This window comes from Periophthalmus magnuspinnatus, chromosome 11 (genome assembly GCF_009829125.3).
Source record: "Periophthalmus magnuspinnatus isolate fPerMag1 chromosome 11, fPerMag1.2.pri, whole genome shotgun sequence".
Classification (NCBI taxonomy): domain Eukaryota; kingdom Metazoa; phylum Chordata; class Actinopteri; order Gobiiformes; family Gobiidae; genus Periophthalmus; species Periophthalmus magnuspinnatus.
The window spans coordinates 22,333,681-22,351,463 of record NC_047136.2 but is presented as its reverse complement, the minus strand read 5'-3'; the positions used below and the strand labels follow the sequence as shown (position 1 = coordinate 22,351,463).

The following is a 17,783-nucleotide window of genomic DNA, read 5'->3' as shown; positions in this document are numbered from 1 at the left end:
CTTGATAAAAGGATGTTTGAATGAGTTAGTATCATGTTAACCTGTTTAATACAGACACATTAACACAAGTGTTGGTTCTGCCTCTTAACCTGTTGATTTCTTTCAACTAAAATCACCTTCACTCATTCAATGAACACAGTTCCCTTTGCAGTAACCAAAGAAAGTATTTGAGTTCTTCTTTTTGCTCAGATAAAGGGATAAAGGGTTGCTGGTGTGAGGAGGGAGGAGGGAGGGGGGACTGTCCGGGTTGTGGGCGTTGAGGCTGTTGAATGGCGACGATGGCTGATGACTCAGGTGATGTGTCATACTCCGCTATAAAAGGAACTTTTACATTTGTCCACACCATAACAAACACACCACAAGGAGCAGGGCACAGGACGCCAGCACGGGACGCACAAAATGAAAAGTAAGTTTGTGAACACTACTCAACAGCTCTGAATGTGCGTTAGAGAGAGAGGGAGAGGAGACAGGGGAGGGGAGGGGGAGAGGGAGGTAGAGTACACGTGGGTTAGTTAGAGAGCGCCTTAAGCTCTAAACAGCAGACACTGGGGTTAGCAATTAAAACATGATTCAATGTGTTAACGAGGGCTACAGCAGCGCAATTAGTCATTTGTTATTATACAGTTTAAGGTGAATGGAGTTTTTGATGTAATGTTATAATGTTATGTAATTAGCATGACAAATCACACAGGAGCTTAAACTTGCAAGCTAAACTATTTCTGAACTAAATCTGTTATTATGCCAGTACCTTCAAATGGATTTAGCTTTGTCATTGTCATGGGACTTAGTATCTGTTTATACGAGTATTTGAGTAAGTACAATTGTTTTTATAAGGTTATGTAGTAATTGGTCAGCAGTTTTGGAGGCGTAGACCCTGGACAGTAGACATGGCTTTGAAGTTGTTGGTACTTCAAATGGGTTTAGATAGTAGCATATTGTTCAGTTAGTCATTTGCAATAGAGTTTAATGTAAAGTAAGTTTTATATGGTAAAAGGTTATGTAATTAGCATGGGTGAATTAGACATGCGTACATGCAAACATTTTGGAAATATATTCTTATAAATACCTGATTTGTTGGTTACTTTAAATGGATCCGGATAGATTTAAGTGTTATTTTTGTGTTAAGTTCATATTATTTATCTAAGGTGAGAGTCAATGGTAGTTTGTCAGTAGTTTAGGAGGAGTAGACACTGCAGGAGAATAGGCGCTGAAGCTTCCAAAGATGTGTGGGTGCTTAATGGGCGCTCTGATGGTCTATAAGTCATTTGTAATGGCCTTTAGTGGCTATAAAGTGAACACATTTGCGTGTAATGTTTATGTAACATTATGCAGTCGTTATACGCAGTTTGGAAAAGTAGACTGGAGTTAGGATTTCACAGGAGCTGAAATGTTGGGATGACAAATGTCCAAGGATTTTGTGGTAGCTTATGTAGCTCAGTGTAACATTTGGAAGAGATTTGTGAATAAAGTTTAGGGGTTTTGATGTTTACAGAAGATTATGTAGTGGTTGTTGGTAGAATTCTGTTGAAGTTGTAAAAACAGGTTTAAATTATGAGGGTCTGAGTTTGAAAAATACACTTTCAATGCAGTTTGATTCACGTGTCCTTGCAAAGAGCTAATAATTGTTAATGTAGGTTCTAATACGTTTGCATAGAAGTTTATCTGCAGTTTGAAGAGGTACACAGGGGAAACGTTGTTATCGAAAAGTGTGAAGCAAATGTAGAGTTAGAGACAGAGATTTGACCATTTTTGGCAATGGTTTGTGATTACAGTTTGGAGGAGTAAACACATGGAAGTTTACACGTTGGTTCATATGTATCATCATTAAAAGAGAATTTAGAGATTGAGATTAGCCACTGTGAAATGCTATGGCTAACAATCATAAAAGATGTGCAGATATTTTTGGTAGCTGTCTAATTTTGCATTTTGGAAGTAAGTTCATTCATTACATTTTTGTACCACTTTCTATTTACAAGACAATTTTGTGATTTACAGTTTGAAAACAGTATTTGTGCTTGAAATCATATAATAACTCAAAATCCATAAAGTTAGTATCATTCATACCAGTAGAAATCTGAAAATTATTCCTTGAAAATACATAAATAACTCCAGAATTGTAATATCACGGCAAAATAAAATGATTCCCAATAGATTCTTGCGTCTGCAGTGTTGAGGTAGCCAGTGCGTAGGCGAAACAGATCCCATGTCACGCTGGGAGATCCTTGAGCGTCATTCACTCTTTGCTGGTGGTCCTAACGATGATGAGACAATATTTGGGGCCCCCAGGACTTAAGCTGAGGACGACCCTCTTTACTTTCTGATTGGCTCACGCTCTATGACATCACAGACACAGGAAGAGGGCACAAGGCAGTAGTTGTGGTGCCAGATTGGATCCAGATGTAGTATTTGGATGATTTCCACGCAGCAAACATTTAGTGGGGGAGTTTTGAAACACTTTTTACGTAATAAGAGAGTAAACAAATTTCACTTATCTGAGCAAGAGATTGAGCCCTGCCTCAGTGGGAGTGTGTCATAGGGCTGAGCATGCAGCTGGGGGAACAGATGGTACTATTTACTACAAAGGGACTGTCCCACTTTAGGCTCCCTGTCCCATTTCTCTTCATTATCGTGTTGTACTGAAGCTGTTAAACAAAACTACCAAACTCTTAATTATATTACAGTGGCGTGTTGAGTACTGCAATTGCCGCTAACCATATACTTTCAAATTCTACTTCTACTACTACTGTTGCTACTACTGCTATTACTGTCACTAAACAACTAAAACAACTACTACCACAACCACTACTACAAATACCACTACTTAATACAATACAATGTACTAATAATACTGCCACTATTACAAAAACACAGTCAGTTAACCTCCAACACCAATCATACAACCACTACTACTACTACCACTACTACTGCTGCTACTACTACTACTACTACTGAACAACTAAAAAAACACCTACCACAAATGCTACCAAAAATACTACTACTGTACTAGTGATATTGGACACTATTTATATTACAATAACACAAATGCCTCCACTATCAGTTAACCTCTAACACCAGTCACACAACCAACACTACTACTACTACTACTACTACTACTACTACTACTACTACTACTACTACTACTATTACTGCTACTAGTACTATTGCTACTACTGCTGCTACCACTATTTTGCAACAACAACTGTACTACTGCTTCTACTGCTGCTACTTTCTCTGTATGCTGACAGTTCCACGATGCTGTCATGACCACTCTGGCTCTGAGGTCATACTTTACTTATTTATAATTGATGAGTACATTTCAAAGAAACCCTTTTATGCCCAAATGTAAAACTCGCACCATTTTTACACAGAAACATGATTTTCAGATTTAGACTAGACACATGGTGACAGTAGACTATGACCTCATACCACGACATCACCCTCTCTTACTGTAATCTCTCCAGCTCCTGTCTCTCCCCTGTCCGCTCGCCCGGCCCGAGACGTTTAGGGAGCAGGGGAAATTCGATCCAAGCATGAGTCAGCGCTCTGAGTGATCTCCACAACAAAAGATCGATGGGTCCCTGAACGCGTCCTTAGCTAATCCCACGTGATGTAATCTGCAGCCGCCTTTGTAAGATGAGGTCACAACAAGTAACCAAGCACATGGATGTTTGTGTTTGTTTAAAGCTGCAATGCGGAATGTTACTACTGACCCTGATTAGTGACCACAACATCTGCCATCTACAGCTTTTATGAGTGCACCTGGTTAAGGAGGCTTATTGTGTTATTTTGTCCTTTATTTTATTAATGACTAATCAAAAATATATGATAAAAAAAACAGAAAAAGCAAATGTAGTTTAGATCTAAGGTTACTCCAATATGTAACATTAGGTATCATAAAATCACCTCATTGTGAATATATAGAAATGTTATTGCTTTACTCTGAAAGTTCCACAGTATGGCATTAATGTACAGACCTATTAATTAGATGTACCGACCTATTAATTAGATGTTAATTACATGCATTTTTATGACTTTGAAAAACCTGCATCCGTTAGCATCTGTTAGCTGTTACTGTCACCTGTAACTTGGCCTCGTGGTGTCATCTGCATGGAGCTATATAAGTTTGATGTCATGAATATTTCAGACAAAGCATTAACATCTCCATGGAGAAACTCAGGTGCCTGACCCTTCAGAATAAATGTTACATAGTGCAGCTTTAATACCTTACCTGAATATAAGTTTACTATATATTTTTAGATTTATTTTTGCTGTTTTAACACCATAAAAAAAAAAAAAAAGCTTCTTTTGAACGAATTACTCCTTATTGTTTGTAAAGTGTCCAAAAAAGTGCAATGTAAGTCAGATGTATTATTATTATTATTATTATTATTATTATTATTATTATTATTATTATTATTATTATTATTATTATTGCTAATTACTTACTAGCATTAGCAGTACCTCATGTACAGCGACCTTTACTGAACCAGGAGAGCCCTCATTTTCAAAGAACAGTCCTGGGCCAAGTATCGATCCCTGTGGGCTCTGGAGTTTACTCTGAGCCCTCTACACAGAGAGGCCCTGTGCTGGAGCAAATGGAAACCAGGAAATCCCCATGTTTACTGCCTTTTCCACCTCAGCCCTGCGCCTCCCGTTACATACATATAAATCACTGTAAAAGCACTATACCTGATTTTTACTGTCTTAAAAATATGAAAAACACAACTAGTTCATTTTAAACAGTTTGCAGTGGTCCAGTTCTTCCTCACTTGCCCTATGTATTCAGAGGATCCTAATTAGTCACTGCGACGAGTTTATAATTGCTTTTGACAACTTTAGGAGATCAAAGTGGAGTCGCTGTGACAACAACTAGTATGCCAACCACACACTTGATGAGCAGAACGTTTGACAGTCAGATAGAGACCTGCTTATACATTATAACTGTACTGGGGCAAGAAAATGTACTCAAACATGGAACCAAAGCAGAGTCTTTACTTTGTTTAATTAAAGTTTATTTGACATAAAGTGAATGCATCTGATGAACTTGCTGCCTGTTACATATTTACTTTAGTTTCACTGTTTCCTGGTCCAGTGGCTGTGTGGATTGTGTGTTTGGCCAAATACCCCACACAAATGTCAAGGTGAAGCAACTTAAACAACCGCTGTTCTTTATAATGGCTAACTGTTGTTAACCCATTTGGCAGTGGAGTTCTAGTTATTTTATATGTAAATCATTCATTAAATTTTTAACGTATGATTAATTAGGCAGGTCAGCTCTGTGTACTGGCAAACTACTATTCTAACGGGAATTTAGGGCAGAGTCGTCAATACCCAGAACATCAGTGTTTTGCTGAGAACTAGTTTGTTTATTCCTGGTTTAGTATTTTTGACCTGGTTAACTGCAGACCTTCACTTGTAAAGCCAAATATTTATTTATGTGCGTTGTTGACAGCACTGTGTAAACTACTGTTCAGAATAAAGTGATTAGAAATAAGATTAGCTCCTTTGTTTGATCATCGCCGAACGACAACAGACAGCAAGCATTACACTGCAAAATGTCAAGTGGGATGTCAAGTGCTGGATTACTGCGCTTATATGTGTGGCTGGTTTAAATACATAAACTACTTTTAGGTCATTAAAGGCCATGTACTCATTTGAACCGTGAGTGAAAACACATTTCAGAATGAACTATTATCCCCGTCCTCCAGGTCCCTTCTCTCACCCTGATGTTAAGCCGTGACAGAGAAACAACTGTCTGGGCTAGTCACTGTCAGTTGTTTCCACGTGGTCCTCATCCAACACTATTTCTTATTGGATAACTGCCTGACAGATGCTTCCTTCAGGGCCAAAATGCCTATTATGCAAAATCAATTTCCCCTTTACCCACTGAAAGTTGTATGTACAGTTATTCATGCTTGTTTGGGAAATCTTTAGTCCTATCAACCCTCCTTTTCACTGCCACCGTTGTGCAGCTGTTTTGGCACAAATGAAAAAAATTAAAATCTGCTGCTACTAGCGCTGTGATGTTTACTGTGACAGGCAGAAATGGCTCCTAATACATCAATGGAGGCTGCAGTTTTCAAACCTTGAAATCAGAGGACTTGTTTCAGACATATCGTGCTTGTGTCTGCTCTATAGTTATAATCTTAAATCAAAACATTCATCTAAAATGTCTTAATAAAAGAAACTAGGCTGCTGACTACTGCATTAGAAAACTGCGGTGTCCAATGGGAGCTGAAGTCGCCGTAAACGTCATCACAACAAAGCGCCGTGTAGCTGTCGGCGCCCCCTGTGGATAGCTGCACATCACGCTAGGGAGTAATGGATTTTTCTGGATGGATTTTCCCTACAGTATGAGTATCACAAATTAAGAAAACAAAACTGGAGAAAAACGTACAGTACACCGGTACACATCGCAGTGAGCGTGTACCAGTGAAAATGGGGATTGGCGGCAATATGGCGTCTTGAAAATAAGCGATTAAAGATTACTCCAACATGAATCGCTCCAAGTAACAACTTCAAGACGGTAAAGGAGAAAGAAACAACTGTAGCATGGTTAAATTTTGCAGAATAGCTCTGATTTAAGTCGTTTTAGATGAGTATTGCGATTTAAAATGTCTAAAATATGACATAATAATCCTCAGGTGTTATACATAATAATTATATAGTAGACAAAAGCGCAGTCTGTCTTTTTAGGTTATTTAACTATCTCAGGGTAACACACACAGTTTTTTTTTACAGTGTGTTTTATTGACCTTTTGTCATGTGACCAGTCTGCTTGGCCTTTAGTTGAGCTGTGGAGGTGTCTGCTGAGGTTAGACCCATGAACAGTCTGGCCTCCACTCCCAGCTCCCAATAAGTGCTTGGGTTTGGATCAAAGCAGAAACGGCATAGAATTACCGCACTTTCCAACAAGCCAAAACATGAACGTATACAACATCAACTTAAGAATTTTCCAAAGTTGTTTCAGGAGAATGGGAAATCTGTCCACTGACCACCGAGCCCAACTCTATCATTATAGTTGAACCTATTGCACACATTCACAGTTGGTCCATATGCAGCCTGTAGAGCTAAACATAGGCTTGTGTAGAGGTCCATACAAAAATAGGGCAGATGTTTGTTGATTTTGGCCCGGTGTAGACTGGGTTGCAGGGTCCAGGGTTGTTCCAGCGGCTGTGGAAGAAGTGACATGATGTGATGGTTAGAGGAGGGACCGCGTTGTACTGAAAAGTGTCAGTCACTCACAGTTTAACACCTCAAATGGGTTTAAACCACACGGAGCGGAGGCATTAGCAGTTACTTTTAACAGGGGAGGATGGGCTCTAAGAAATACTGCAACTTTATAGTGCTGTTACTGAAGTAAAAGTATTCAGATCAAGAGAAAATATATAAACTTAAACATTAATTTATATATATGGAAAAAAGATGACAGTGAATCTGATGAAGCATGTTTTGAGTAAATGGTCACTAAACTAAATTCCAACAAAATTCTTACCAAATACAGCTAAAATACTACTTACATAGCTATTTCTACAGACTAAAACTATACCATGCACCACAATACGACCATGTGTGGCTACTTCAGACATTAGACTGGAATAAAAGAATCAGAAAGAACATATTGTAAAGGCGCATATGCAGCTTTTCTTTTCACTTTTCCAATAAACCTTTCAAAAAATGTAAATATTAAGAGTTCAAGGACATTGCAGAGGCTAACCAGCAACTTACTAACCAGCTACGTGCTAACTAACTCCATAACGTGGCTGTTTTAAGTCCAAAAAGGCAGCTTAAAATGCATGATTCTGCTAAATGTTTTAATATCTTTAAAGTTTATAAGAAACAGATTTGAAATAAAATTATAGGTCTTGTGGTCATTAGTTGCCAAAAGAATGGGAAATTTTGTTCCAGAACCGTGGGGTGGGTGGTCACTGTTGAGCGCCATACCTTTGCCTGGAATGTTTCTCAGTATGGCATTAAACTTTTCTAGCTCACATGTATTCAGTTTTATTAAGAAAACAAAAAAGTAATCAGCCTCACCTCTGATCTGTCACTTCACCTTGGAGATAGACAGGCGTAATGCTATACTGTGAAACATTCCGAGCAAAATAGGGGTGCTGGGGGGAGGGGGTATTGTTTACCCAATGGTCCAGTGCAGGGAGGAGCCCCTCACAAAGGCATTTTTTATTAGTCAACATGTAGTGTGGGCTCAACAAGATAATTTGTACCCAGGGCCCAGAATTTGATGCTACACCCCGGGAAAAAAGTAACAAGGAAAGCAGTTCTTTAGAAAAGTTACATATTGTACCTTTAAATGCGTAACGGCTCCCTGTATCCAGCCCGTTTGCCCCTGTGCACACACTTCATATGTTGTTAGCATGTTTGATACGTGTGATAGTGAGGAGTGCAGAGGTGTTCTGAATGTGTACATTAAAAGAGATTTATGGCCGTCTTGTGCTCGCTGTGGAAAACAAACATTCTCAGTTTTTGGCTCAGTTCAGAGGAAGTTTGTCGAGTGAATGACGTGAAATCTGCACAGAGCCCCTTCTCATGGCTTCAAGGTTCAACACAAGTTCTCCCTCGGTAAAAAAACACTTCAAATGCGAGAAAAAAGTATCTTGGAAACTACTGCGTTCTTCACTCAGCAAAAATGTTCCCGAAATTTCCGATCGGACCGGTTTGAGTCTGAGAGATCCATCAGACCTGACTGATTTGCTCTGGGTTTTAGCACTCGAAGCATTTGAGAGGTGAGCCGTGTTGCCAGAGAGTGTAAAACTAAAGGATGTTTTTCTTTCTCTCTTTCTGACACCTCCTTCCTGCTCATGTCTTCTAGTCATTTTCCACCCTCATTAATTTTAATAACTTATTTATTTATTTGACCTTTTAAACCAGGACAAAACCCTAGTAAGCTTTGACTGCTTAAAGTGTGTATGACAAGTTCGACTACCCAATTCACTAAAACACAGTTAACATCAGGGGCGTTGGACTGGGGGGGGGGGGGGGGGGGGCAAAGTTTATTGTTTACCCAGGGCCCAGTGCAGGGAGGGCCCCTTTGCAAAGTCTGTAATGGGCATTTTTTATTAAACATGTAGCACGAGCCCACCAAGGTGATTTATTGCTACACCCCTGGTTAACGTCATTATAATTAAGACTTTACTGAAAATGTAGTTGTTTCTAGTTTTCAAATCTTGGTGAAGTTTGACATATACAGGAGTATTTCCATGACTGTTACCTAGCAAACATAATGTTATCAGAGTCAGAACTTGTCTAAATTGCTAAATAGTTATGATTAGACTAATACAAATAAATGACAGCTCCTTTATTTTGTTAATTGAAGGTTTAAAGTGCCAGAAAAATGCCTTCCTTGTGCGTAAATTGTTAGTGTTGATGACACAGTTGACATGTTTGTATTAACCCGCTCTTCATGATCCTGGTGTTTTTGTTTTTCTATTTTGTCCTTAAATCAAGACATGAACATTAATATCAGACACATTGCCCCGTGCTAAACCAGCGGTGCTTCAACAGCCTGGCTCCAGATTGGCTCTTTAGTTGCTTTGATATTCGCGGTTGGAACTCGGCTCCAAATTCGCCCGGATGAGCCTGGATGAGCTTCATCTGTCCCGACGCTATGGGTGATATCACACTCACTTAGTCACACTCTACGTTATTATCCCACCAAACCAAGTCAGAATAAGAAAAACTTGAAAACCTGTCGTATGCACTTTATATGTTGAAGAATCATAAAAGACTGTCAGTTTGATAAAGTTACCACATGGATTCTGTTGATTGATGACCATAACGTTATCATCATGAGCCACAGCTAAGGCTAATTCACAATGGGACAGTTGTTTTGTTCCTGGAAATGTTCAATCTGTTTGTCCTCTATTGACTAATAACTGTTTCACCCTTTTGGGGCAGGGCGTATTTAGCTAACTGTAGTCTAAATCCTATTGTCTCAGAGCAGTATCATCCAATGTAATAGTCTAAACATCTTGATTTCAAAAAGTCTCCAGATGACGAAACTGTTTCTACATTGTTTCACTGTTGGGTTTTCTGTGAAGCTGCGAGGTGACTGCTGTTGTGATTTTAAACTCTACAAAAATAAATAGAAACCATCTCTCCATAAGCCCCCTGCTCTGTACATTAGCCTGCATGTTCATTATAGCAGCAGGTGAGATGTATTTCTCACCCAGATGTGACTGAACTCTCACCTGCTCCGACCACAGCTGTCTGCAGACTACACTGTGTCATTCAGCCTGTCTGACTCTCACACAGTATTTACATTCTTTATATGCAGTGAAACACAGAAGAAGCACCAGAACCAAATAATGAACATGTTGGTATAACCTTTCACAGTGTAATGGTGAAATATAATTTATTGGGTCACAGTCTTTGATTGTTCACATAAGATTGTGGGGGGTCTGTACAATTTTCTCCATGTACTTGAGCACATTGTCTCTTGCTCCAGTACAGATATAGTGTATAAGCAGCTCTTTAGGTCAAAATATGTCAGTTGTGCCCTGTCTGCATCTAATTATGAAACGCGTTACTGTCCATGAATCAGGAAGTACACGGTTATCATGTGAGTTTTTCGTAGCAGTACCATGACAGCAAACTCTGCCCCTGTGTTTGAAACTTGTGAAAAGTCTTATTCACCTTATTCAGGAAGTTGCCACCATAGACTGTATAAATAAATGGACATATCACTCATAGCATTAGCAACAGGTTTGATTGACCAGTTGTCCGGGGCGGGAAGGGGCGTTATCTTCAATAGTCTCACTCTAGATGGGCTCTTTGGTTGCGATGATACTCGTGCTCCGAATTCCAAATGTAGAACTCTCGCCTCGATAAGCTTCATTTGACTGGAGCTGAACGCTATGGATGACGTCATACTCACCTGGTCCACTTCTTTATGCAGTCTTTGGTTGCCATGGGTAACACAATCAATTTTAGCCCAATTTTTGGTTGTATGATTTTGCATAGAGCTGCTTAATACGCTGTTTTCAGGCTCCCAAAGAATCGATGCTCTGATGACTCTGAACTTGAAGTTGAATAAACATTTATCACAAATACTAACTACTACTAAACTACTTTATATCATATTTTAGTTAGTAGTGGCAAGACATTTCTCTAGTTGTCCATTGAAATGAATTGGATTTGCGCATAAGACGAATAGCCAACACAAATGAAAGTCTGGTTTAGTCACAGTCTGAAGTAAAAATGGGCGGGTCTAAAGGATCATTTTATGAAATATATTTATCACTTTATTCATTTTGCTGTAAATTCCTGTAAACTAAAACTTAAAAATGATAGCAGTTTCCACAAGGACACTGCACAAAGATCTGTTGCTATTTTAAACTCAATTATTCTTAAGATGAAGTAATGACATTTCTAACTAACTTTGAGAAATCTTGAACATTCTCCACTGATGTGTAACTAGACAGGCGTCCTAGGATCAGACATCTCCTCATGGTTGACCTTTGACCTCACAGACATGAATCGGAGGGGCCTCGCAAAATGCAGGGTTAGTAAAAACAGTAAGGGAAAGTGGCGTCCCACGGCGTCTGCCCGGTGATGTCAAAGCTTTGACTCACAATGGCTGCTCCCAAGGCATGATGGGAAAAAAACCTCCGCTGCGTTCCACAAATTCCACTGGGCTGGTGTAACGCTGTCTCTGAGCATGTCTTTGTGGCCCTAGGTTAAATTTTTTTTTAAATAAACGATTGGATAGCTTTACTCATAAACCCTACTGAATGCTGTTATTGTTGAGAATTGAGATCTTCTTCCAGCAAAGACGCACGAGACAAGACAAAACACAACACAGAGGATGTGACTGGCAGAGTGCAGCAGATGGATTAGATAAGGCTGTGCAAACAGACAGGAGTGTTCCCAATGATTATTAAGCAACGCATATAAACTCTAGACACTTCATTCATTCATTATTAGCTCATATTAAGTCTCATGAACGCGGAAATGTGTTAAAAATATGTCACTTTATCAAAATCTGTGTCTGGACTAGTTGATGGAACCATTTTGGAACACTTTATAATAAATACACTTTAATTAGCCTTAGTAAAGCACAAACAAAAACGTAATTCATAATGAGCAAATCGTTTTTTGAGAATGATTCAGGCTTAGGTACTACTCAATTAGCCTGATTTGTCTATTATTAATGTTCATATCTTGAGCTACGGGCACAATAGAAAAATAAAAATACCAGGATTATGTAGAGCGGGTTAATGTGAACATTTTAAGACTAAAATGATGAGCCAGACCGCAGGAGTTACAAAGAGAGGGACAAATGTTTTTTAATAGAAAGTGAATTTAAGCGTCGATGCAGGTGGAAGTGTGCCCATGCTCATTATTTGGAACGCTAGCAGGTTAGCCCAGTCTATGCTCTAGCCCCTTAATTAGATAGATATGAAGACTGAGTCGCTCCTAATAAACAATATGTCCAATATAATTATGAAATGAAGTCCTTGTTCATGCTTTATTAAGGCTATACAGGGAGATACAATTAAAATTTGTTTGGCTCTGCGTGTTTTAGGCTAACGGGAGGAACCTTTGACCCCAGCTATGGCCTGTATACATGCTGCTGTTATCTAAGTATGTAAGAATGAGTGTGTTATTAAGTGAGTGACTGGTGGTGGTTGGAGAGGCTGTTGTCGCAGAGTGGCAGCCATCCTTGGACAGCTGTGGCTACAGAATCTTGTACCTCTATGTGGTTCGGCGGTCAAAGAAAAAGCCAAATATTTATCCAGTAAGTTAGTAGGCCCGTCACAGTAAAAATAAATCTATATATATATATAAATGAGCTGTAATGCTTGAGAAAATATTGCAATTAACAAAAATATTGTTTAATATTTCAGCAGGATAAAACCTTTTGAACCATATTGTAAAGACAAAATAAAATACAGTAGATAAACAGTATCAGTAAGGTGTCATAGAGATATCAGTATTGTAGTATATTCTGCAGCACAAAAATACAAAAACAAAAAAAAGTACTCCAATGGCGCAAAAAACATAGACTGTATATATACATGGACATGGCTAACTTCCTAGCCGTCACATTCTAAACAAGAAGTGAGCATGTGCGCGCTTCCAGCTTCATCGACACTGGCTTCAATTAACTTCCTATTGATAAACTGTTGCCCCTCTCTTTGTAACTGCTGCTGTCAGACTCGTCATTTTGGTCTTAAAATGTTCATATTAACTCGCTCTACATGATCCTAATGTTTTTATTTCTCTATTTCAACAATAAGTTGCTATATTAATTACAGGCCTGTATGAGTTAGTGCTACTAGAAATCCAAAGTACAGATTTGCTCAGCTCAGACCAGGAAGAGGCACCTGTTGCTGTTTGTGGATCAGTGGAAACTTAGACCTGGATCAGATTCTATACACGCCTATTGCTCTTTCTGCGCTTCCTCTGGGAATGCACTAAAATGACTGCAGCCCATTCACAAAAAGGTCTACTGGCCCCAAAACCCACGTCACCAGGCCACAAAGGAGAACCATTGTGTCAGAATGTTTGTTGTAGCGACGTATTGTTGGTGAAACTGGTGATTTGGGAAAAGGACTCGTACAAGTCCAGGATACAGACTGCATTTATTTTAAGGAAATAGTGGTTATTGCCGGAAAAACGCTTTGCAGAACAGTTTGATACTATAAATGTGACTGTGGAATAGGTCATTAACCCAAAGTATGGTAGTTTGTTAATGGACACTGCCCTTGTGTTCTTGAACAAGACTTGAAATATCAGTTTCCTCAAGAACCCTGCACAAGAAACTGGTGCTTTTATAAACTCGATTAGTTTAAGATGAAGTTATGCCATTTCTAACTAACTCTGAGAAATCTTGAACATCACAGACTAGAATGATGAGTATTAGAGTGAATTCATATTGTTTGTTGTATTTCAGATTGGCTAATAGTTTGATTAAAGGTGCACTGTGTCACTTTTCTTGTGCAAGGTCCACCACCCGGTCGTCTCTATGGAGCTGTCATGGAAAGTTTTACATTATGACATTAGTATCTCTTTATAAAGGGTTAAATGCTGGTGTTTTAATTGCTTAACTATTTTATTGCTGAACTAAACGTAAAAGGAGCCGTTAACTTGAAAACTACCATTTCATGACACCACAAGGTGAAACAGAGCCTTTTGAGCTTTGGAAATGTAGACAGAGTAATAATAAAGTGTTACTCAAGGATTTGTAAATGAAACAAAACACATCTCCAGGTCTGTTTTAGAGAGGTAATAGCATTATAACATGACTGAACATGTCTTATATTGTACGTTAAAAGTGAAAACGCTGATTGGGTTCCTGTGGTACCTGTGGGGGTGGATCTTGATTAGGTGTTGACATATTAGTTTCTCTGAAATGGGCTGCACACTGTCTTCCTTCCCATCAGAGAGTTAACAGCATGTGACATTTGACCTGTTTCCTCATCACATATCATAAATAGCCTTGTAACCGTCACCTCAACCAGCATTGTCTGCACAACGATGATGTTTTATTATGGCATATACTGATAGGAAATAAGTATCCTACAGATTACATAATGATATTTTGATTAAAATTACTGGAAAGCACAAATGTTGAATCTGATAATTAATGTTGACTTGGCCTTTATACTCTTTAAAATCTGTAAACTCTTTAGTAACAAGAGCGAAGGAATAAGAATAATGTTTAGATCATGTAATTAGTAAGGACTTTAAATAACGGATAAAAGATAAACAATAGCTCACTAAACATAGCAAACAACGAATTTAAATCTGTCAACTGGACAAATCTTGTAGGAGTGAAGACGTTTTGCTGCTCATCCAAGCTACTTCTTCAGTTCTGAAGAAATGGCTTGGATGAGCAACAAAACGTCTTCACTCCTACAAGATTTGTCCAGTTGACAGATTTAAATTCATTGCTTGCTATGGATCAGACCTGGACGACTGAGGGTCTACACAGACAATAGCTCACTAAGTACATGTTAATACTTGTATTAGTGTGTTATATTCTCAGAGTTTATACAGTTTCTTGCTGAGCTTGGTACCAGTCCATTAGTGTGTTCAGATGTGTTCAGATTTGATGTAGAACAGATGATGTGATAGGATGTGGGAGCGTGGCCTGTTTCCTCTCTCTTATTAACACATAAACCACACACAGAGATTACATGAGTGTAGCAGAGATAACCCTGCTCTGACCTCATTGTGTATTTACTGATGTTAATAATGTCTGATCAAAGACAATACTTGGGTCCGGATATGGTTTTCGAAGATGTGCAGCTTGGCAGTTTCAAAGACAAAACACAACCTTCAGTTTTAGCTTTGCACTTTTAGAAATACCATATTGTTTGCTCATCAATTTTGAAGTTTTCACAACTGTCAGAGACCAGGGTGACGTTTTTCCATGGCGGTTAAGCAAACAACAACTAGCAAGCTAATACGCACTTCCTTTAATTCCTTGCTAAGACATTATTTGAGTGGTAACCCCTAGTACAGAAATTAAAAATGAAAATACTTGAATGTGTGTGAGTAATCTTGTGTAATCTAAATTTACGTTTTGGGCATAATTTAAATTTTTTGTCACCTTGTCTTTTCAGTAATCCCAGACTCGATATCCTGCCTTGTCCTGCTGCTGTTGTCGGAGCTGATTGGCCAGTCCCTGTCTCGTCCCGCCCACAACCCCGCCCTCTGCTCTCTGTTTAACTCCATGATCCCACACACCGAGAAGCTCATCAACCTCTCTCGAAAACTGCACGAGCTGGTGAGCTTTGGCTTTACTTATTATGGGAAAAATGTGTGTCTGCTTCAAACGCATTTTTTTGTATTGTGAGAAACCTCTATGGATCATTATGGTTTAGTTTGGACATTTAAAAACACAATATTCATCAAAAACAAGAGCGGTGAGCGTGTACCAATAGCAGTGAAAACGAGGGTTGATTGGAGCAATGCATCTGGAATACAGAAGAATAAAGATTACTCAAACATGAATCACTCTAAATAGAACATTGGGAGGGTAAATGAGAAGGAAACAGTTCAATAAAAGTCCATTTTGCAGAATAGGTCCACTTTAAGTTTGACTTAAATTGGTTCGTTCACAATTGAGTAATCCTGTAATGTTCTGCATCTAAAGCTTGTGCTAAAAAAATGTCTGTTTTCACCTACCCCCTATCTCCTTCTTTGTACATTTTGCGATTTTTCAAGAACTCCGGGTCATACCCAGGATTCAAATAATAATTTCTCACATAAACGAAATAAATCAAAACACTGTTTACAGTGACCACAGTGCCACTATGAAGCAGTTGGGCCTATCAGTTTTGCATTCGAAGGAAATCTGTTTATATTATTAGGACATTTTTATTTAAAATATTGCAGTTTAGGATGAATAAAATGTAGAATAATTGTGTGCATATGTTACAGTTTCATATTAAACATCCATAAAACGCCTTATCTTTTCTAATCCTGTATTTTTTCTCACATCTCCACAGTCAGATCAGGAGCTGAGTCGACTGGTCACTGTAGATCACAGACTGGACTCTCTCCTGGAGATACCGCACACAGCAGAGGCCTTCAGCAGCATCAAGGTAAGACCACAGAAACACAGAACACAGGCTGTTTGGGGCTTTTACTCAGCTCATCATGATCTATCACATAACCAGAGGTGGAAGAAGTACTCACTGTTACTTAAGTAAAAGTACACATATTGGAGCAAAAAAAAATAAAATTAATGTAAAAGTATCACATGACAAAATCTCGTTTAACTCGGCCTATTGGCATCACCTGCTTATCTCCATGGGGATAGAAATGGTTAATGTCATACTGTGGAAAATGCAGATAAAGCAATGAGATTCCTGGAGACATGGTAGAAAGGTTCCACAGTGCCTCTTTAATTATCAGTGAAAGTACATGATTTCAGTGTTGTATATTAAAATCGACTCTGCTTGTGCTCCGCTCCACAGATAAACGAGTCCCTCTCTCAGCTCTATAACTTCTCAGAATCGTACAGGTCACACATGGACTGGTTAAAAACAGCCAGAGAAAATGTGAGTCTTCCTACTCATCCAACAGAGGACGCCACCCGACACCTGCAGCAGCTCATGCACCTGCTCAACTCCAGCCTCAGCCAGGTCAGACATTATACACACAGACACACACACCCACAGACACACCCTGACACACACACACATACCCACCCACACACACGCACACACACCCCTACACACCCACACACACACACACACACACACACACAATATAAACAGGTCCATTACTTCCTGTTCTATGCTGGTGTCTTCCCTCTTCACAGTGGCATTTCAGCAGATTTCACTTTAGTATTTTATTTTTGTTGTGTTTAATCAGAATGTTTTATATATTATTTGTAAGTACATATAGTGCAGTGAGTGGAGCTAAGGGGTAGGTGAAAAATGTGTCCAAGTACTCAAGCCTGTGAAAGTAGGACAATACAGGATGACTCAAATGTGCACGAATCAGTCAAAAATAATAAAGAGTAAGCTAGAGGTGATGGAAACACAGAACATGTTAGGAGTGCATAAAGACAAAAAGTATGAAACTAGATGTATGTTTCTCATGTCCACTGTTTTGTGTCCCTTTGTCCCCAGGTGCAGGTTCCCCAGGCCCCTCACCCCCCACCCCCCTCCCTCCCTCTGGTCTCCTCGGCATTTGACGCACTCAGGTTTTCGGTGGAGGTCTCAGAGAAGCTCCGAGCATTCGGTCTGTGGACCAGGAGGTGCATCCGGGTTATACAGAGACACTCACGCTGCCCGAGACGCTGA

At 39.2% G+C, this 17,783-nt stretch overlaps 1 protein-coding gene across 1 annotated transcript; it reads left to right on the top strand.

Annotated features, from left to right (window-relative positions):
- Window positions 1–360: 360 nt before the first annotated feature.
- On the top strand, window positions 361–17,783 carry il11b (interleukin 11b). The gene is made up of 5 exons (XM_055225232.1): window positions 361–406; window positions 15,591–15,754; window positions 16,479–16,574; window positions 16,950–17,117; window positions 17,616–17,783. The coding sequence occupies exons 1-5, from the start codon at window positions 400–402 to the stop codon at window positions 17,781–17,783; spliced, it is 603 nt and encodes a 200-aa protein (XP_055081207.1). The 5' UTR covers window positions 361–399.

Coding starts and splice junctions, on each gene's coding strand:
- il11b (XM_055225232.1), top strand. Junction 15,755..16,478: donor CTCGAAAACTGCACGAGCTG/GTGAGCTTTGGC, acceptor ACATCTCCACAG/TCAGATCAGGAGCTGAGTCG. Junction 16,575..16,949: donor AGGCCTTCAGCAGCATCAAG/GTAAGACCACAG, acceptor TCCGCTCCACAG/ATAAACGAGTCCCTCTCTCA.